This window comes from Sorex fumeus, unplaced genomic scaffold (genome assembly GCF_029834395.1).
Source record: "Sorex fumeus unplaced genomic scaffold, SorFum_2.1 ptg000035l, whole genome shotgun sequence".
NCBI lineage: Eukaryota > Metazoa > Chordata > Mammalia > Eulipotyphla > Soricidae > Sorex > Sorex fumeus.
Genome location: NW_026606092.1, coordinates 40851252 through 40873092, shown reverse-complemented (window position 1 = coordinate 40873092; position 21841 = coordinate 40851252). Strand labels below are relative to the sequence as shown.

Below are 21841 nucleotides of genomic sequence, written 5' to 3'. Positions count from 1 at the left end.
AGAGTCAGCTGCCTGCAGGGCAAGTACCTGTCCCCTCTGCCCTCTGGCCCCAAATCTGCAGTTGTTTGTCTGTTTGGGATTGAGTTTTTGCACAGGAATGACACTTGGTGGGCTCAGGGGGCTGTGCGGGAGGCTGGGGGTCGCACTCGGGGTGGCGAGTGTCAGACTGGCAGCTCTCTGGGCTCCGGAAGCTGCTGTGGTCGCTCCCCTGAGACAGACTCTCTCCTCTGCTCTTCAGAGATTTATCCCTGAGAACGAGTGCGCCTCAGAAGGCCCCACAGTGGGCTCGACAGTCAGGGCCTGGTAGTGGCCGCGGCAGCGTCTGACCACCTGACCATGAGTCTGCTGAGGCCCAGCGGGCTGAAGGCCCCCACCAAGATCCTCAAGCATGGGAGCTGGGCCCTGAAGGTGCCCTCGGCCGGTAACTGCTCTCAGCCCGGGCCAGGGGAGACTCATTCCCACCAGGGAACCCCCTCCCAAGTCCTCGCCCTGGAAGGACTCCCTGAGCTGTAGGCACGTTCATGGCTCTGGGGACAGCTCTCACACAGGAGTGTCACATTCTGTGACTTTAGTGTCACGGCAACTGGTGTCAGCTGAGGCGACCAACACGCTCCCTCCTAACTGCTAGCCCCCTCGCCCGGGCTTGGGGACAGGCTGAGGGAGGTGGACTCACCTGGACTAAAGGGCCTCATTGCCGGCCGTAGCCACAGGACAGTGGGGAGGGCAACCGGCACCCCATGGGACTCTCCAGCCTCAACCTCACATGAGTGACCCTGAGCGCAGAGCCAGAAATAGGCCCTGAGGACTGGCTGGGATGCTCTCCCCCTAAAAGTAAAAGAAGATGGGCCAGTGTACACAGCAGAAATAAGACACTGGGTTAGAGCTTTCGCCTGGCTTGGTCCGTAGCATCACGGGGTGTGTCCAAAGATTTCCCCTCAGCTGCCCAAATATGACTGTGGCCTGAGATGCTGCAGTAGGTAGGCACGTCCCCTTCACGGTGGGCCCAACCAGGCTTCGCCACAAGCAGCCCCCGGCATTGTCTGGGAGAACCCCAAGCACTGCTGGGTGTCCCTCCCCCCCCACCCACACTTTAACTGGACCTGGACAGGCCCTTCCTGACCCTTCTGACCCTTCTGACCCTTTCTGCTGTTCCAGCGGCTGCTCCCGTTGAGAAGTCCGTGCCTGGGGAGAAAACCCCCAGCGCCCCCTCCTCGGAGACGCAGGAGGAGTTTGTGGACGACTTCCAGGTCGGGGAACGAGTCTGGGTGAAGGGGAACAAGCCTGGATTCATCCAGTTCCTCGGGGAGACCCAGTTTGCCCCTGGTCAGTGGGCCGGGATCGTCTTGGACGAGCCCATCGGCAAGAACGACGGCTCGGTGGCGGGTGTGCGCTACTTCCAGTGCAAGCCGCTGAAGGGCATCTTCACCCGGCCGTCCAAGCTGAGCAGGAACTGGCAGGCTGAAGATGAGACCAACGGCCTGCAGCCAGCGCCTGCTGCCCCGGCCACACCGCCCCGGTCGGCCTCCCCGGCCCCTGCCGCCGCCCCAAAGGTGCCCCAGCCCTCCACAAAGGAGGCACCGGCCGCCCCTCACATCAGCAACCTGACCAGGACGGCCAGCGAGTCCATCTCCAACCTCTCGGAGGCTGGCTCCCTCAAGAACGGGGAGCAGGAGCTGAAGCTCGGGGACCGGGTGCTGGTGAGTGCCGAGGGCAGCGGTCACGGGTGGGTGTCCATTCGCCTGTCTGGTCCATCAGCTTTTGCAGACTCGCGGTTTGGGTGGAAGCACGAGCAGCCGGGATGCCTGGTTCTGCAGTTTCCAGCATGATGGATGCGTGCAGGGATGCTGCCAGTTTTACCAGTTTAGCCAAAACAGGGTGGAGGGGTCATGCCGTGGGGAGGCCGCATGCTTTGCATGCCTCTGACCCGGGCTTTAAGTCTTGGTCCCATGTACAGTCCCCCAAGCACATCCCGGAGTGATCCCTGAGCACCAAACCAGAAGTAAGCCCTGAGCACTCTGACTGTGACTCAAAAAACAAACCAACGAACAAAGTTGGAAATCGGTTCCATTGCTCTGGTTTCTGATGTTCGTGTTTGGGGCTTCACAGGGCTCACCCCGAGCCGCTCTGGGCCATTCAGTGCCCAGCTGTGCGCAAGCCCTGAGCCGTCTCTCCAGACGTGTGTGGTTTGGTGTTTGGGCCACACCTGGCCGTGCTCAGGGCTTCCTCCTGGTGCTGAACTCAGGGATCTGGTAGGGCTCAGGGGACCAACTGGGGTGTCGGGGATGGACCCTGGGTAGGCCACGGGTAGGGACCCGTCTCCGGAACATTCTCAAGAGTATGTTTTGCTGTCTTGGTTGCTTGATCTTCAGACTCAGCACCTGCTCTTGTGTTTCTCTGAGCAACTACTGGAAGGTGGGGGTGAGGGGGCACCCCCGTGAGATGAGTTTTGGGTGGGGGTCACCAAGTCCCTGCACATGGCATCCTCAGTCCACCCCAAGCCCATTCCTCTGCACAGGTCCTCTAAGCAGAGGCGCTTGACTGTAGACAACTGTTCTCCCCCAGCAGAAGCACTCAATAACACTTTCAGAACCCGTGGGAAGCGGCCGGGAAAAGTCCCCTTGGGGACGTCTGAGGCGGGCGGCTCTGACCAGACAGACTGGGGGCTGGCCCGGAGCCAGTGGCTTCCCGGGGACCACAGGGATGGCCATCGCCAGACCGGTGTCAGAGCTGTGGAGGCCGGAGAGGAGAGCTGTGAGGAGACCTGCCTGCAGGCGCAGGGTGGCCCTCGGAGGGTCCTGGAGGGTCACGGTCAGGGTTCAGGGATGGCCAAAGAGTAACACGGGGAGGGAATTGGAGCTGGAGGAGACACACGGTTTAAAGACTGTTTGGGGGGGCTGGAGCAGTAGAACAGCAGAGAGGGTGTTTGCCTTGCACTCAGCAAACCCGGGTTCCCCGGTATCCCATAGGGTCCCCCAAGCATAGCAGGAATGATTCCTGAATGCAGAGCCGGGACTCACCCCTCAGCATCGCCAGGTGTGACCCAAAGACCCAAAGAAGAAAAAAGACTTTTTTTTTTTTAACTTGCATTCACAACCGTCCACACCCGGACACAGGGACACCAGTGTCGTTGGAACAAGGGAGCGGGGACACCGCCACTGGCTCTGCGGTGAATAACTCTGATCAGTTATTCATTTATTGGTGGTGGTGCTCAGGGCTGAGTCCTGGCCCTGTGCTCAGGGACCACATCCGGGCAGGTGTGTGCAAGGCCAACGCCCTGCCCTCTGTCTGTGCTGTTTCATCGCTCCATACCTCAGCTAGAGCACGCCTTTCAAAAAAAAGTTTTTGGGGGTTTTTTTGGGGGACCACAACCAGCATAATGGCTGTTTTCTGAAAGAAGAAGGGGAAAAAAGAAAACCCAAACTCTTTCTTTGGTCTTTTTCCTAATTCAAGGAAGGTTTGCTTGGCACTCCACGGCCTAACGCAGCCGGGGTCAGGAGGCCGTGGCGAGTGGGGGCTGGCCCCGGGGCACTGAGGCGAAGCTCCCGTGCAGGGCTGGCGCCCTCCCGGCTCTCCAAAGGGCCTCCTGCCCTTTGCCCCATTCTTCCCTGCGCACAGGAAGTCCAGGTTCTGCGCCAGCTGGCCCCAATGTTTACGGGACTGACCTCCGAGGAGCCCTTTGAAGGCTCTGACGTGGCTGTTCCAGCCTCCAGGCCTGTGGAAGACAGTCCCCTGCCCCCGGCACTCCCTGTCACTGGCAGTGGACAGACTGCCCCCATGCTTGTGCTACTTTGGTTCTCTCTGGAGACTCAGGGACACTTAGTGGGGTCACTGGAAATGCCTGGCTCTGACCTCAAGTCCCGTCTGTGCTCGCAAGTAGGCAGGGGTAGCAGAGCGGGACAGTCCGTTGCTCTGGTCAGTCTTATGGTGTCTCAGAGCGGGAGGTCACTCTGTCCGTCCTGTGGCGTCTCAGAGCCCAACCGTGAAGAGTTTCTCTGGGCTGATGTGCGGTGGTTCTCCTGGCCTTGGGAGATCACTTTCCCTTCTCTCCAGCTGAGCTCTGACAGAATGTTCTGGAGACAGGCTTGCAGCAGTTTTGGGCAGATGATATTTCCAGGATATGATGTCAGGTTCTTGAGAGAATTGACTGACTTCCAGTTGTGCTGTTAGAGTACGCTGTTTCCGGGTCGGGGACGGCATGTTCTGTGCCAAATTCTTCACCGATGACCAGCTGTGAGACAGGAACTTTGCAGCCTCTTCTCAGCCCAGGGCCGCCACCACAGCCACCTTTCTCTTGTTCTTTTATTCCTTGTCACACTCACAGTGCCCAGGGCCCACGCCTGGCCACGGAGGCTGTGCCAGGGCCTTTGCAGATGGCACTTCAGGACTCGCAGAGACAGTCCTGGGTGACGCTGCTACCCCTCATGCTGCGAGTGACCCCCGAGCACGTGAACCCAGTCCTACCCCAGACCCGAAAAAAGAAAACCGCGCTCTCGGGCATTATTAGTTGAGGTCTCTCTCTCTCTCTCTCTCTCTCTCTCTCTCTCTCTCTCTCTCTCTCTCTCTCTCCCCTTTCTGTTTTGACTTTTTGGTTTTGGGGCCACTCCTGGCAGTGCTTATGGGTCACTCAGGCTTTGCACTGAGGAATCACTCTTGGCGGGCTAGGGGGACCATCTGTTTTCTCTGTTTTGCTCTGCATCCCGGGGGCCAAGCATCAAGCCAAGGCATAGTGAAGGAGAACTGGAAAATTGAAGTCCGCTAAGATATGAGAACAGTCATTTTCCTTTAGCTGGTTTCTGGCTTAATTGTTCTCCAGCGGTGGGGTTGCCACGGCTCCGCTCCCACACCCGCGGGGCAGCGACCCCCTCGCCACACCAGGTGGCTGGCCTGGGTTAGAGATTCCCAGGGGTGTGGTCAGCCAGGCCACCAGTGACAGCGAGTGGGTGTGAACGCCGCTGCCTTGCATGGACACTGAGCAGCAGCGTCTGCTCACTCTGTAGGGGTTGCAGGGGGAAGTGGCACCTTGACCTTTGGGGTTTCTTAAGGAAATCCTTACTCAAAGCCAGAATGTTCCTTCTTGGGGGTGGGGGCGCTGTGCACAGTCCAGGGTGTCTGACCTGCGTCCCTCCGACAGGTGGGAGGCGTGAAGGCCGGTGTGGTGCGCTTTCTCGGGGAGACGAACTTCGCTAAGGGGGATTGGTGTGGTGTGGAGCTGGACAAGCCGCTGGGCAAGAACGATGGCGCTGTGGCTGGAACGAGGTGGGTCCTCCTGCCCCCCCCCCAGACAGCCTGGGGCAATGCACGGTGCCCGGGAGGCGCTGAGGGGACTGCAGGCCACTTCACTTGGTTCTTAGGCGGGGCCACTTCCGGTGGCACTCGGGGACCCTGCAGGGATGTGGGGACAGCCTGGGGCTCCCACATGCAGCTGTGCTCAGCCCGCAGAAACCCCCTGCTGTCGCCCTTCAGATGCCGGGGAGGCTGCTTGGAATCGCCCTTGGTTTGCGCGGTGGAGGTGGGCGGCGTGCGAGGGAGTGTGTGTGTGAATGTATGAATGTGTGTGCTTCGGAGTTTGGGTATGTATGTAGGAGGGTGTGTGTATGTGAGCGTGTGAGTGTGGGGCTGTGAGAGTGTTGGTGAGGGCATGAGCATGTGAGTGTTGGTGGGGGTGTGAGCATGTTTGTGAGGGAATGAGAGTGTGTCATTGTTGGTTTGAGAGCGTGCAAGTGTTGGTTGGGTGTGCGTGTGTGTGACTGTGGGGCTGTGGGAGTGTTTGTTGGGGTTTGAGTGTGAGTGTGTTTTTGTTGGGGTGTGAGTTGTTTGTGAGTGTGGGACGTTGGGAGTGTGGGAGTGTTGGTTGGGGTGTGAATGTGTGGGAGTGTGGGAATATCGGTTGGGGTGTGAGTGTGTGTGTTAGTTGGGGTGTGAGTGTGTGAGTGTGGGGCTGTGGGAGGGTATGAGTGCTTGTTGGGGAGTAAGTGTGTGTGAGTGAGGGGCTGAGGAAATGTGGGAGTGTTTGTTGGGGTGTGGATATGTATGTATGAGGGGTGTGTATATGAGTGTGTGACTGTGGGGCTGTGGGCTGTGGGAGTGTTGGTTGGGATGTGAGCGTGAGTATGACTGTGTTGGGGTGTGAGTGTGTGGGAGTGTGGGGCTGTGGGAGCGTGTTAGTTTGTGTGGGTGTGAGACTGTGGGACTCAGTGGACTCCTCGGTCGGCGCCTGTCTCTCTTGCCAAAGGTGTTTTTTGTCCCTCCCGTCCTCGTGGTCCGCAGGTACTTCCAGTGTCAGCCCAAGTGTGGCTTGTTTGTTCGCATTCACAAAGTCACCAAGATCGGCTTCCCCTCCACGACACCGGCCAAGGCCAAGGCAGCCCCCGTGAGGCGTGTGATGGCCACCACCCCCGCCAGCCTGAAGCGCCGCCTGTCGGCCTCCTCGCTCAGCTCTGTGAGCTCCGTGGCCTCATCCGTGAGCAGCAGGCCCAGCCACACGGGACTAGTAAGCAGCCCCCTCCCCGCCCTGTGCGATGCTCAGGCCCCCACAGACTCCCAGGCCCCAGGGGCGAGAGGCGGAGCAGGACTGGGTGGGCTGAGCAGCTCCGGGGGGCAGGCGAGTGGCTTCCCAGCCACCACCGGTGACAGGAGCAGGGATGGGCCTTAGCTCGGGTGCTCAGGGCTCAGGCCGCCTTAGGGATGAAGTGGGGGAGCTGAAGGGGGCGTCGGAGGGTCAGAGAGGGACCCAGAGACTCTGGGGAATGCTTGGCGCTTGGCGTTGCCTGTTTGCTCTCTCCATCCCTCCCTGCTCCCTCCTGTCCCTCTGCAACCCTGTTGACACAGAGGGGCCTTGACTTCTGTTCATTGCGGGGCCGCAAGTCAAAGCTGGGGCCTCGTGGCTTCTCCCCTCACGTCTCTCTGAGTCCTAAACACTAAAGTGTGTCCGAATATGCAAGGGTGTCCTGAGATATTGTCCACAGGGAAATGGGCCCACAATGGAGATGTGTCCCGGGGGGCTGGCTTTGCTGGGGGCTGCGCTTCCTGCCACCTCCTCTGCTCCCTGCATTGACCCTCGTTGCGGAAGAGGAGTGAGTGAGTGTGTGTGCAACAGAAGATACAAAACAGATGACACGGGAATGGGAGCCAGGAGGCCACGCGCCGTGGGCACAGGCCTGGGGCCAGTCCTGTCTCGCTCGACCACCACCAGGTTTCCCTGCCCTGCCTCCATCCTCACGTCCGACTCCTCCTTCCCCTCGCCTCACCATTTAGGAGGGGAGCAGACTCAGAAGCCCCTCGCCTTCCCTCGCGAGCCAGCCCGTTTGTGGAATTCGGTTTTCTTTTTCTGCTTGACTGTGGGCCACACCCTGCAGTGCTTCAAGGGGCCGTTTGCAGTGCTGGGGTTGAGCCGGGCCTCCCACCTACGAGCAAGAGCCCCACGCCTGAGCCGTATCTCCAGCCTCCCCCTGCTGTCTTGTTTTGTTCTGTTCTGGGGTCACACCTGGCAGAGCCCAGGGCTTTCTCCCGCCTCTGTGCTCGGGATTATTCCTGGCGGGCCTCCGGGATTGAGCCTGGGCAGCGCTGGGGCTTCGCTCTCCAGCTCTTTGGCCCCTGCCTTGCATATCTTTACGCAGGGTGGAGCTCACTCCTAAACTGCACATCACCGTTAGCGTCTATGACAGGAATATAGAATGAGTCTGTGTGACTTCATGGAAGTATACCTCGACAACATAATTCCATACGTGCACACACAAGCGATCACACACACACAGCCACTCATACATGTACACGTAGTGCATACCGTATATACACAGGCTGATGGGTATATACACACAGGCACGTACATGCATAGACACAACGCGCACACGCACACAGGTGTGTGTAGACATGGCCACAGGAGCATACATGCACGCATACATACATGCACACAGGTCCGTGCGTGCCCTGTGGGAGCCTCCCGGTTCGCGTGTTGGCTGAGTTGCTCTTCTGAGGTACCAGGCTCCCACAGAGGGGCTGGCCTTGCTGGCATGGAGCCTGGGGCCTCACACACCATGCACAGGGCAGAGGCTTTGGCATCAACATCCTGAGTTCAGTTCGTGGCCCCGACCTTGCCCAGCCCCTCTGCGCCCGCCTCCCCCCATGCCAGGGGTGCTGCTTTCTCCCTGCTCCGGCGCCTGAACCTCACAGTCTCGTCTCCATGGTTGGCTGAAGAAAGCCCTTCCCTCCCATGCTGGTTTCCTCAGGGAGCTGTCTCGGGCTCAGGAAGCGCGTGCGTCCGGCCTGCCCCACCCGCTCAGGCCAGGAGGCTCAGGGAACACCGCCGCCCGCCTTTCCTAGTTTTTATTTTTGTTCTTTGATTTTGGGGCTCACCTGGCAGTGCTCAGGGACTCCAGGCGTGTTGCTTGGGGGCTGCTTCCGGTGGAGGGGGTTTGAGCCCAGGTCTTGGTGCGAGACCCCCAAGGCTGCCAAGCTCTTCCCAGCCACCTCACGATATCCGAGTTCACTGCAGTTCCTGGGAGCACTGCACATGGCTGAACCCGAGAGCTCGTGTGCTCCTAGAAATTTTATTTGTTTATTATTTGGTTTTGGGGCCACACTCAGGGGTGCTCAGGGCTTATTCCTGGCTCTCTGCTCTTGGGGTCACTCCTGACAGTGCTGGATCTTGAACCTCTGAAAGCACCTTCCACCCCCCCCAAAAAAAAAAAAAACTCTTTGGCCCTGGGGACAGCATTTAATCTGACCAATATACTTTAAGTGTATTGGGGAGTCACGGCCAGATCCTTACGCAGAGGCAAGGATGAGCTGCTCCCCGGACAGAAACAGGTAGCTCGAGAGCTCCCAGCAGGCAAAGCAGCAGTGGACAGCCTGGGCCCTGCTGGGCCCGTCGGTCAGGAGGCAATTGGCAGCAGCTCAGATGACGCAGGGGAGCGGCAAGAGCAGGGCGATGGGTCAGGCGTGGCCGGGCAGAAGGAGCGGACGTCCTCGGCCACCCCCGCCCCAGCCCCCACCACCGTGTGCCTGAAGAATGAAGACCAGGTTCCGCTGTGTCCCCGCCTGCAGGGGCCGTTGTGCCGCAAGGAAACTGGGTCTGCAGAGCAACCATGAGCGACCACGAGCCCAGGACAGAACGGACAGGACCCCCGGTCCCCGCGGCCTTCCAGCCCACCCCCTCCCCTCCTCACTGTCTTTGCCTCTTCTCTCCTTCCCTTTGTGCTTGGTCTTCCCCTTAGCTGCCCTTGCTGTCCTGCTCGCTGGGCGTGAGCCCTCACATATTCTCACCCACCACTTGTTCCTTTTTTTCCTGGATTTTGGGCCACCCCCCAGCAATGCTCAGGACTTACTCCGGGCTCTGCACTCAGGACTCACTCCTGGTGGGCTCGGGACCCTATGGGGTGGGTACCTGGGATCCAGCTCGGGTCAGCGGCGTGCAAGGCCAGCGCCTTCCCCGCAAGTTTACCATTCTAGCCTCTCATCCCCCCTTTCGAAGGCAGATGGCACAGGGGTCTTTTATGGGGTCACACCCAGTGACCCTCAGGGGCACGGGGCCATTCCCAGAGAAAAGAGTCTCTGGTTACTGCTGTTCAGGCCTGGGGCGGGTGCTTGGGAGAGCGAGGTGAGCTGGAAGGAAGAGGAAGAGAGAAGGGCCAGGCTGCCCTGGGGAGACCCTGACGGACGGACGTGCAAGGCTGAAGATGCTGGAGCCGGCCTCAAGCTCAAGCCAAGGGCTCAGCCTTAAGGAAGCTCAGGCCAGAGCGGGCTGTGGAGGGGGCTGCCTCCGGCTCTGCAGAAGAGTCTCTGGATTCCCACGAGGCCCGAGGTCAGTGGAGCCCAGGTCCCGTCCAAGGATCTTCGGGAAGGTTTCAAGACGCTTCTGCTGAGAGTCAGTGGCCCATATGCACGGATGCAGCGCTCCTCCATCTGCTTTGCTGAGGATAGCCACATGCATGCCCGCGTCCGCCGCCCCCACCCCCTTCACGTCTCTTTTTCCTTTCCAGTTGCCGGTAACTTCCTCTCGCTGCGCCCGCAAGATCTCCGGCACCACCGCCCTCCAGGAGGCGCTGAAGGAGAAGCAGCAGCACATTGAGCAGCTGCTGGCCGAGCGAGACCTGGAGCGGGTGGAGGTGGCCAAGGCCACGAGCCATGTGGGGGAGATAGAGCAGGAGCTGGCCCTGGCCGGGATGGGCACAACCAGGTGACGTCTGTGCAGACGGCAGTGCCGGGTCCGAGAGACGCCTGCGGCAGAGGCTGGGCGCGAGCTTGGTGCAGGCGGTGCAGGGAGAGGCCGTGGGTCCCCGTCTGCCATCGTTGCGGTGGCGTCCGCCACGTGGTTTGATCGCATGCACCTTCTGCTCGCCCCGTGGGGGTTCAGGGAGCGCCGAGTTGTCCCCGCCGGTGCTTTCGTGCTGTTTCCCTTCCCGCCTTCCAGAAATGCTGCATCTTAGGTGGGAGACGCGTTCAGCGTGCCACGGTGGCAGGTGGCGGTGCCAGCCCACAGAGGGCTGTCGGGGGCGGGCGAGGACACTCACGCGCAGTTGCCTCCACAGCACATCCTGGAGCTGGAGGCCAAGATGGACGAGCTGCGGGCCATGCTGGAAGCGAGCGACTGGGAGAAGGTGGAGCTGCTGAACCACCTGGAGGAGGAGAAGAGGTGAGGCCGTGCCAGGAGCTGGGGGGCTGCCTCGGGTGGGGTGCTCCTGGCCTTCCAGGGCTGTGAGAACCACAAACCAGCGGGTGCCCAGTCCTAAGAGTGGCCTCATTGGGGGGGGATGGGGGGAGCTCACTGGAGCCCAGCCACCCCCGGCCCTCCCTGCTGTGTCCACGTGGCCTGGTGTTCAGGAGAACTGTGCTGGGTGGCTGGGAACTGTTATATCCCAGTGGGGCCCTGTGGGAGTCCCTGGGGTTAAGTCCTGGGCGGGAGGAAACCTGCAGCACCCATGGGGCACGGCAGCAGACAGGCAGGGCTCAGGCCAGGCTGCAGACAGACGGACATGGGGTGCCGGCCAAGACCATCTTCTCAGATGGGCTCCTGGCAGTGTGGTGCCCAGGGGCACTGCCAGTGCCCGGCTCAGCCCCTCAGCTCCACATGCTGAACTCGCCACGTCCCCTGGGAGCCCCTCCTACCCCCCGCCCTGGCCCCGAATCATTTGCTGCTTCTCTCCCAAGGGCTCAGTTGTTGTCCCGATGCGGGGACAGGCGCTGGCTGGGAGGGACTGGCATGCGCACCTGGTCAGTCTCTAACCACCTCTGTTAGCTGCGAGGCAGAAAAGGCTGATATGGCACTGCGTCTGGCGTTGGCTCGACAGAGCTTCCTCCTGTAGCCTGCGGGTACCACCCAGTGCTCGCAGCCGAGGGGACTCGCTGACTTTGTTTTTTTTCTTTTTGGGTCAACCCAGCGATGCTCAGGGGTTACTCCTGCCTCGGCACTCAGGAATTACTCCTGGCATTGCTCAGGGGACCATAATGGGATGCTGGAAATTGAACCCGGGTCGGCCACGTGCACGACAAATGCCCTGCCCGCTGTACTCTCGCTCTGGCCCTCGCTGACTCTCTCAGCCCTCCTGTGTGTGGAGGCGGGGGCTGGGTCAGGCGCGCATCTACAGGATGGTGGCCCTCATGGGGGGCAGCAGTGACGCCCCTCACAACTCTCCCTCTCCCCCACAGGAAAGTGGAGGACCTCCAGTTCCGAGTCGAAGAGGAGTCCATCACCAAAGGCGACCTGGAGGTAAAGCCCGGGCAGGTCAAGAGGCTTGCAGGGTGCAGGCAAGGATGCGGGGTGGCCTGGCCGACCCCGCCGGGACCACTTCTGCTGGAGACTCCAAATCAGACAGGGATACCTGATGTCATGCACCTGGCAGGGCCCGGCGGAGGCACCTCTGCTCCTTGGGGCCGGAGGCTGCTGTTGATGAGCGTTTTTCTCTCGTTCTGACAGTTGGGTCTACGCCTTTGCCTCAGCTTTGATTTTCAGTCGAGCAGCACAAATCAAATCCTTTAGAACCCCAGTTTTTTGAAGTAGGCAGGGGTCACACCCACCACCTGGACCCCTGGCGCCGTGTAATCCCATCAGCGGCCAAGACTCAGAGACTATAAAATCCAGATCCCGGAACCACGCAGCCGCGCGACATCTTATCAGAACTTTTGTTTTATGACACCTTATTGTCTCATTCCTATTTTGGACAAACTTGCAGGCTATCGAATGTAGCCTGCCCACAGGGCAGAGTCTGGCAAACTCCCCGTGGCATACCAAATATGCCAAATACCAGTAACAATGATGGGTCTCATTCTCCTAAATAGCCTTGAATATAATCTCACGGCTAGGATGAAAGAGACGTTACTGGGGCCTGCTCGAGGCAATCGACGAATAACAGGATGATGAAATGAAAACAATGAAATTCCTTAAAACAAGAAAAAGCAAACAGTCAGTTTGCAAAAGAATAATTTCTATTTCTGCTTCTTTTCCTTCCTGTTTTAAGTTCATGGAAATTTTGTTTTCCCACCAGGAGGTGAAGGCCCTGCAGGCGGCCTCTGAGAAGCTCGCCAAGGAGAACGAGTGGGGGAGGACCAAGCTGGACCACGCGAACGAGGAGAACACGGACGTGATCGCCCCGTGGAAGTCCAAGCTGGAGACAGCCATCGCCCCGCACCAACAGGCCATGGGCGAGCCGAAGGCGTTCGTGAGCCGGGGCGTGGGTGCCGAGGCGGCCGAGCTGGCCGAGCTCAAGATGCAGATGGAGAGGCTGCAGTTCGAGTCCCAGCAGGAGGTGGAGAACTTGAAGGCCCAGCAGGTGGCTGAGCGTGCAGCACACGCCTCTGAGCTGCAGACGCTCAGGTCGCGGCTGGTCAGGATGGCCCAGGAGCAGAAGAACAGCCTGGAGGCCGCGCGGGCCAAGCTCGACCAGACCGAGGACCAGCACCTGGTGGAGATGGAGGACGCCCTGAACAAGCTGCAGGAGGCGGAGACGAAGGTAAAGCACCTGGAGGGGTTGCGGGCCATGTGTAGTCAGCAAGCCCAGGCCCTGGCCGACGCCACGGCGCAGCTGGAGGCCACCCAGGAGAAGCTCTTGCAGCTCGATGGGCTCTGGAAGGCCAGTTCCGAGGTAAATTGGGAATGGAGAAGCTCAGGCAGCAGCTCCAGGTGGCTGAGCAGCAGATTCAGGAGTTAGAGAATGCAAAGTGGGCCGAGAGCGGCAGGTTGGTACCCGGGCACCCTCGCCCACTTCCACGCTCGCTCCCTGCATGCTGTGTGTCCCTCTGCTCGCCGCCGTGTTCCGGCTTGGTGCTGACAGGTCTCCCGGTCACGTCCCGTGCGGTACCCTCTGATGGGACTGAGAACGTGTCGGCACGATTCTGGGGCTGTCATTGGTCCCCAGCACCCGGATGCCGTGCTAGCCTTGGCCCCGGCTAATCGGGCCCGTCTGGGGTCTTTCTGAAACTGAGAACTCTTCACAAGGCCAGTGAGAAAACAAGATAGGAGCCCCCAGAGCAAACCTCGGCCCCCCCGCCTTGGGCCCCCTGTGTACTCACCAAGTCCGCCCAGACCCTTGGGCTCGAGTCTGGCCGCAGGAGTCTTTCCCTGACCTTGCTGACCACTTGCTCGTGTGACTGGCTTTGCCATCCTGTCCCCGAGGCGCCTCAGTTTCCAGCTGGTGCTCAATGCCTCTGAACCTCTGAGCTCCCTCAGGGCTGGTGACGTGGCCCATCTTGGTATTTCTCATTGCCCGCCCCTCCCTGCCTGCAGCACAAGCCCCCGCCCAGCCCTGCAGAGATTTCATCCCTTTCAGTCTCTAAGGGGTGCTTGGGCCAAGTCCGCCTTCCAGCATGGCCTCCTGCTGACCACGGGCATGGACTCTCATGGTAGCCCTGACCCTGCGGAAGGACAAGACAGTGAGATCTGGGCCAAGCCGAGGAAGCTGCAGTTCTCACCAAGGAGCCCTGAGAAATGCCCTTTTCCTCCTATAGGATTGTGGTGGCAGAGACGTGCCCTCCCAGCCTCGCCCGTCCCCCCCTTTCTCCCCCGCCCTCCCGGCGCTGGGCGCTTTGTTGGAGAAACTTCTCTGTTGGCCAAGATGGAAGGGATGTGGGATTTGTAGACAGGAGTGACAGACATAACAGAAGGACCCAGAGACCCCCGGGAGTTCCTCTCAGGACTCAGGACTCCTTAGCTGGCATTCCAGAAACACCGGCTGAAACAAACAGAATCAATTCCTAGGACACAGCAGGGAATAGTTGAGCCACTTGTTCGCATCAAGATGTAACAAACGTCAAGTTCTGGTGACTGCTGCCTAGTGGATTAGAGGTTCTTCATTTTAAATTTCATATTGAAACCCCTCAAACTTTTAAAGTCACAGACAAGAAACTACAAGAAAGTAAATCTTGGGGGCCAGAGTGATAGTACAGTGGGAAGGGCATTTGCCTTGCACACGGCCTAAGTGAGTTCGATCTCCAGCATCCCATAGGGTCACTGTCATTGTCACTGTCCTCCCGTTGTTCATCGATTAGCTCGAGCAGGCCAAAAAAAAAAAAGATAAACCTTTTCTTCCCTCCTTCCCCTCCCTTTCTCTTTCTTCCCTGTTTCCTCCCTCCCTCCTTCGTATCCTTAGCCTCCCTCCTCCCTTGCTTACTTCCTTCTTCCTCGCCAAGCCATGCTCTCGGCTCTGGGGTCCTCCCACCCAGCAGTAGCTGGTCTTTTCAGCTTGTGGACCGATCACAGGCTCGCCCAGTGGGGCTGCAGTTCAAATTCGGGCCTGGTGTGTACTCCAGCCCTTTGTGCCGTCTCCCCGCCCCTGGAAAGTCAGTCTTTCTCATAGGCTTTCTTATTTTCAGGTCACTCCAAATGTAGGTCTAGAAAACGCCTCTGTTTGAGTCATTTTCAATAACCACTAGACAGTCATCACCAGAACTGATGGCGCCAAAGCCTTGGCTTCGAGAGCTTCAGGCAATCACGCTCACCTCACGCCTCTTCTTCGGGGTTGTGTTGGGTCATGGGCTTCTCATACGTGTTTCCTGTTTTGTTTTCCCCTTCCTGTTCCTGTTCGTCTTTTTGGTCCATTCACTCCATCCTTGTCACTCTGGTAGGCCGATAGCCTGGCCGAGGAGCTGCAGGGGAAGGAGCTAGCGCTTCGTAGTCTTCAGGAGAACTTGAACGAAGTCAGTCGAGTGAAGGAGGCTTTGGAGAAAGAGCTTCGGAGTTTGGTGAGTACCAGGGGAGTCGGACGCTGATCTTTACCTTGCTGAGGGTAAAGCAAAGCCTCCTCAGGCGAGCTCGGCCCCTATCGCCTCTGAGGCTCATGAGCGTGTCAGCTCGAAAGCCCCAGGGACTGCGCGAGCCCCCATTGGGGCAGCAAAGGTAGGTGCGCTGCTCTGTCCGCGCTGTGCCCTCCGCCTCTGCCTGATCAGTGAGTGGCCAGCGATGCTCCCTGAGTGCCAGGCTCCTTCCTCCCCTCAGCAGCGCCTCAGGCTCCTCTCCCGTGCCCCTGCCCCCTCGGCTCTGTCTCCCCTGGCAGCCGGGAGCACTGGGGGCTCACATCAAGGGGAGGGGGTGAGAGACATGCACTGGGAAGGCCGCTTTTCTGGAACCTTCCAGACACCTTCCTGCACTGGATCAAAGTGTGTTTTCTGGTTTTCTTTTTAGGATTTTTTTTTGTGTGTGTGTGTGTGTTTGTTTTTTTGTGTGTGTGAGTTTGGGGTAGATTATTTTTGTTTTCTGGGGTTTTTTTGTTCCTGTTGTAGTTCTTGTTGTTTTTTGTCTTTTTGTCACAGTTGGGGGCGTTCAGGGGTCATTCCTGGATCTGCACTCAGGAATTACTACTGACGGTGCATCCCCTATGGGATGCTGGGGATCAAAGGCGGGTCATCCTTGTGCAAGACAAACACCCTCCCCGCTGGGTGATTGCTCTGGCCCTGGGGTGTGTGTGTATATATATATATATATATATACATATATATATATATATTTTGATGGTGGTGGTGGGGGACTAGTGCCATGCCTGTCAGTCCTTGGAGGCGACTCCTGGCTTTGTGCTCAGGATATTCCTGTTAGTGCCGGGATTCAGACCAGGGCCAAGTGGCCTTACTCAGTGCTCTCTCTCTCCCAGCCCCCAGATGATCACCATGTTTATTGGGGCTCCCCCCAAACTCGGTGGTACTCCTAGCTCAGGGTCTAACCGACTGGCTGTTCGCGGGCGCCTGGACCCTGTGCCAGCCCTTCAGCCCCCAATATCTATGTTCTAAGTGCAAGTTCATTTTCATGAACATTGTGTGTGTGTGCTGGTGAGCAGAGCAGAGTCGCCCGTGTGTGTGCGGGTATGTTTATGTGTTTGTGTGCGTTGTGTGTGTGTGTATGTGTGTGCGCGCGTGTGTGCTGGGGGCAGGCAGGAGGCCTGCGGCTGATGGTGGCCCCCGGCTCCCCGCAGGGGGAGAAGGTGGACGTGAGCCGCAGCCAGTCCCAGGCTCTGCAGGCCGAGCACGCCAAGTCCACCACGGAGAGCCAGGCGCAGCACGAGGAGGCGCTGCAGGCCCTGCAGAAGCTGCGGCTGCAGGCGGAGGAGAAGCTGCAGGCGGTGCAGGCGGAGAACGGAAGCCTGCTGCGGGAGGTGGCCGAGCTGAAGACGCAAGCCGACAAGGCCAAGGTGTGTGGGCGCAGGGCCGCCGTCTCGGGGGCGGGCTCTGTTGGGGGCCTCGGCCTGCAGCCTCAGACACTTCCTCCGCCCGTGGGCGCCTGTGAAAGCCGGAAGGGGGTTGCTCCCGGGGCGCCCGGCAGAGCACATAGAAGCCCAGGGACCCCAGCTTGGGTTGTCCGTTTTGTCTTTAGCTTGCTCAGTAAGTTCAGGCCTTTGTGTTTTCACTTGATTGCTCAAAGGCATTTTTTAGTGTATCAGAGAAATGTTAAGGTTCGAAGCTCAGTGGGGAGAAATAGAGCAGCTAGAATAGTGCAGTGAGAGGGCACTTGCTGTGCACGTGACCCACCGGGGGGATCCCCAGCATCCCCCATGGTCCCGCAAGCACCCAGGAGGAAGCCGTGACCTCTGCCGAGTGTGAACCCCAAAACAAAAAGGAAAATAATGTACACACACATATATGTGTGTACATACATAACATGTACATATGTGTACATCTTTATATCCATATAATAAGTGTATTTTAATTCATATGTACATATTTTGATACATTTTTAGTTTTCCACGCTTGGTCCCATGTATAGTTTATACATATATGTGTATGCCTATACATATATGTGCTTGTATATATATGTGTGTGTATACATATCTATAAGCCAATGCAAAGAAAACGGAAGCGAGCTTACATCAGAGGAAACCAGGGCTGCTGAGTGGCGGCCATGGCCCGCGTGTGTGTTGGTGCCCGGCCTCTTTCCACCACGCACCAGAGCCAGGGCTACATCTCCTCTCTGGACCACCTGCACAGCCCAGTTCTGTGGCCAGCAGCCTCGTGTACATGCTCAGGTCAGCCCCATTCCGGTAACCTGACCGTCAGCGGTCAGCTGCCCAGCGCACACCAGTAGCCTGCTGCAGCTCATGGCTGCTGAGCTGGACAGAGAAGATAGCCCTTGCTGCAGAAAGTTCTGGAAAGTACATGGCGGTTAAACTCTGGTGTGCATTGAGACTCAGAAAAGAAAACGCACAACCCATTGCTGACGGGCAGGGAGAGCAGGTGAGGGAGACCCTGGCCCGTGTGCGGCCACTCCTCCTGGAGCCTCTGGGCCCCTCCCGAATTACTGCAAACACTGCCTCCCATTGTTCATCGATTTGCTCGAGCGGGCCCACTAATGTCTCCATTTTGAGACTTGTTGTTACTGTGTTTGGCAAGCAAAACCTGTTGGCTTCAGTCTCCAAAGCTTGGTGGATTAGTCTGGATTTTCTATAAAGTGTATAACTTTTGGGACTAAGTCCATTTCCTGCCTCTGTTTGTCCCTGTGAAAATCGTTTGACCAGCAGTGGTTGCTTTTGCCTTCCCCTTCTGCACAAAGTTCAAAAACAAAATACTTTTTGTAGTTCTCTGAATTGTACTGAAAACTAGTTTTTTAATGCATCCCTTCTATGACAGTGATGGATTTTATAATAGAATAATTGAAGTGGGGGGAAAAAATCTTATGCCCCAACGTCAAGATCCAACTGTACTTAAACCTTCCGGGGAGCTGTCAGGAATAATTTAAGACGGCATTTCAAAAATAAAATGGCTGATAGTAAGAATGGGTAGTGCTGCCTTGTACTCGGCCAACCCGGGTTGATCCCCAGCATCCCGTATGGTCCTCCGGCCCTACCAGTAGTGATCCCTGAACACAGAACCCTGAGCGAGCCCAGAACACCTCCAGGTGTGGGGCCCCCATCCATAAAAAAGGCAGGTAGATATGTTGACCCTGTGAAGCTGTTTCAGCCTCTCCATCCTGCGTGTGTGTGTGCGTGTGTGTGTGTGTGAGTGTGTGAGTGTGTGCGCGCGCATATACACGCGTGTGCAGGTAAGACTACTCTGACATTTTCATTTCTGGTATTTAGGCCACATTAAGTGCTTGGCTTGCTTGTGCCTGCTTGATCTCATTCTTGTTTCCATTCTTCCCCGCTTTTGTTTCTGTAGTCATTAACTTCCCTAATAACCTCAGAGGAAATTGAGCTGATGTCGGAGGATCGCAGGGCCCTGAGGTCAGAGAATCAATTGCTGGCGAAGGAGAAGCTCTCTCTGAAGTCAGAGAGAGAGTCATTGCTATTGAAATTGAAGGAAGCGGAGGCCAAAAACTCTTCGCTGCGGGAAGAGCAGAGGAAGCTCTGGCTGTTGAACCAAGCGATTCTTTTCGATAAAGAGAAGGTCATCGAGGCCAGGCGGGCCGCAGAGAAGCTGTGGCAGGAGGAGCGGCTCGGCCGAGAAGCCCTCGAGGCGGAGAAAGAGAAAGTGCTGGAAGAGGGCAGGGCGGTGCAGGAGGAGCTCCAGAGGGTGCGCGCGGAGAACGACGCCCTGCAGGTCGCCAAGGTGGGGCTGCAGGCCCTGGTGGAGGAGCTGCAGATGAGCAAGAGCGGCCTGGTGGCCGAGTGTAAGAAGGGCCTGGAGGAGAGGGGCCAGCTGGAGGAGCATGCGAAGAAGCTGGTTCTGGAGAACCTATCCCTGGCCAAAGACAAGGACAACATCATCCAGAAGCTGCAGTGCTCCTATGAGGAGCTGGCTCGGGATCAGAAGTCGCTGGTGCAAGAGATCGCGGAGCTCACGGCCGAGAAGAAGTCGGTCCTCGAGAATCAGTCGGCCCTCGAGGCGGCGCTGCAGGAGGCCTGGGACGCGGCCCGCAGCCTGGAGAAGACACACGCCAGCATGCTGCAGGCCAAGGTGGCGCTTGACGCCGAGCGGCAGGAGGAGTGCCGGCGGCTGGCGGAGGACAGGCTCGCGGCACAGCAGGCCCTGGTGCAGGAGCGGGAGGCCCGTGCCCAGGAGACCCAGGCGGCCGCCCACGAGGCCAGCCAGCTGCGAGGCCGCCTGGGGCTGCTGGAGCAGGAGGTGGAGGAGCTGCGGGCGCGTGCCCAGGGGCTGCAGGCCGAGCACCTGGACCTGGTGGAGGAGAAGGCGCGGTCAGACAAGAAGGTGGCCGAGATCCTGCGGGAGAAGGAGGAGCTGGCCGGCAGTTACTTCCTCCTCCAGAAGGAGGTCAGTCGGCTGGCCCAGACCAGCAGCCACGTCTCGGCCAACCTTCTGGAGGCCCAGAAGGAGAACCGCGGTCTGAGGAAGGACAAAATCAGGCTCGCCGTTAAAATCAGAGAGCTCGAGACACTGCCGGCATTCACGGTAAAGTGGAGCAGGCCCGACCCCAGTTGGCCCCGGGCACCCCCTTTTAGCGGTTAAGAGGATTGCTCTTTGTCGGCACAAGGAGCGGTGGATCCCCACGGAACCCGTGTGTCACGGGCTGTTTGCTGCGGGCGCAGGGACAGCTCGTCACCACGTGCCTGCTGACCTCTAGGACAAGGCATAAGCTGTGAATAAAACCAAAAAGGACAGTATGTTCATTTCCGGGGGGAGTTCTCACGGAAGATTGCACTGTGGCTCTTCAAGACGTAAGGGAAGTCATGAGAGAGGCACTAAGTTGTAAAGTAAAGCGGTGTCTTCCAGGGGTACTTTGAGCGGTTGCCCTGAGTCTGCTCACTTGGGACTTGGGGGTGCCCTGTGCCACCAGCAGTGTGCCCGGTGCAGGGCGGCCTGGACTCGAGGGTGCCTGGTGCCGGGCAGGTGTTCTCTCTTCCCAGCTCACTCAGGGTTTGCCTTTCTCCCACTCCCACACCTGTGCTCACGGCTCACATCTCCTCTCCTTCTTTTCCCCCCTCCCCCCAACGCTTTCCAACCAGGTCTGCTTAGCTGTCCGCTCATGTCATTTTTATTCTGTGTGAGGAATGGAGGCTCTTGGGAGCACTAGGCTGTTTCAGGGCATCAGTCTTGCCGCTGAGAGGTTTAGACGTGAGTCCCCGCGGGGTGAGCGGCGCCCAGTGGGGGCCGGAACCACTGTGGCAGGTTTGTGTGGCGTTTCGCGCTGTGCTCTGCCACTGCGGCCAACCCCTCCCTGGCCCCCCAGCCTGGCTCAACGAGGTTTCTCTCTCCAGGCTGTGCAGACAGCGGAAGATGCCAGGCATTTTATGGAACAACTGTCCCAAGAGAAGACAGAGACCCTGGCCTCCCTGGAGGACACCAGGAACACCAATGTAAACTTGCAGAATGAGGTGGGTGATGGTGGTGACCAGGGCGTGTAGGCCCGGCCTCAGCCTTGAGAGAAACCATATCCTGGGCCAGAGTGATAGCACAGCGGGGAGGGCGTTTGACTTACACACGCCAGACCCAGGTTCAATCCCCGGCATCCCATATGGTCCCCTGAGCACCGCCAGGAGTAATTGGTCCCTGGTTCTCGCATGGGACAGGAGGGGAAGTGTACCCCTGCATGACCCCTGTATGACCCCTGGGGAGGTGCTGCGCGGAGTGACCACACAGGATCCGGGGGACATGGGGCGGCCTGGCGAGATCACTGAACAGCTGACCACTCCCAGACTGCTCGGAGGAGCAATGAGCCCGTCAGGGACTGGACGCCCCAGTTAGCTCGCCCAGAGCCTGGGCCGGGACAGGAAGAGAAGCCACATGTGTTGACATACACAGCGTCTCAAGGCTCTTTGATGACCGTGAGAAGGCCAGCCACTGCCCTCTGACCACACAGCCCCACTTTCCTGGGCTCGAGTGACTGCTGATGGCCTGGACTGCTCCTCCCTCGCCAGGAGTGATCCCTGAGAACAGAGCCAGGGCTTAGTCCCCACCCCACCAAACAAACCAAACTGACTACCCACAAAGGTTATAGATAAGCATGTATACATACACAGACATGTACATATGTATATATGCGTGTATGCTTCAAAAGAGTCGGGGAATATCTACCATTTAAGATATCCGAGAATGGGGCCGGAGCTATAGCACAGCAGGTAGGGTGTTTGCCTTGCACGTGGCCAACCCAGGTTCCATCCCTGGCATCCTATATGGTCCCCGAAGCACAGCCAGGAGTAATTCCGGAGTGCAGAGCCAGGAGTCACTCCTGAGCAACGCCCGGTTGTTACCCCAAAATCCCCCCTCCCAAATTAATTGATGAATTAAAATAACAGAAGCCAAAAAGAAGGAAGCTGAGGAAGAAGGGACTGTGCTCACCTGGCACCCGTGAGAACCAGGGCCCGGGCACCTGCTGCCAGAACCCCACCCCCACACGCTCCCAGCACAAGAGTTGATGCTTACGGAGTGAAAGGCCCCTTGGACAAGGACACATCCCTTCAGTCAAGGGGTCACGTCCTTGCAAGAGCCGAGAAGCCAGACCCCTCCACTGCCCTTACTCCTGCTGCTCTCCCAG

The 21841-nt window shown here is 58.4% G+C and overlaps 1 protein-coding gene across 1 annotated transcript in view; it reads left to right on the top strand.

The window, feature by feature from the left end:
- Positions 1 to 336: 336 nt before the first annotated feature.
- Positions 337 to 21841, top strand: part of LOC130026864 (CAP-Gly domain-containing linker protein 1-like) — a gene marked incomplete at its 3' end in the record, with an annotated part of 37950 nt that continues 16445 nt past the window's right edge. Inside the window, 11 exon segments of the mRNA XM_056117566.1 lie at positions 337 to 421; positions 1156 to 1697; positions 5132 to 5256; positions 6268 to 6490; positions 9978 to 10152; positions 10155 to 10174; positions 10527 to 10630; positions 11644 to 11701; positions 12477 to 13071; positions 13074 to 13174; positions 15055 to 15171. Of these exon segments, the coding sequence (XP_055973541.1) occupies positions 337 to 421; positions 1156 to 1697; positions 5132 to 5256; positions 6268 to 6490; positions 9978 to 10152; positions 10155 to 10174; positions 10527 to 10630; positions 11644 to 11701; positions 12477 to 13071; positions 13074 to 13174; positions 15055 to 15171 (2145 nt within the window).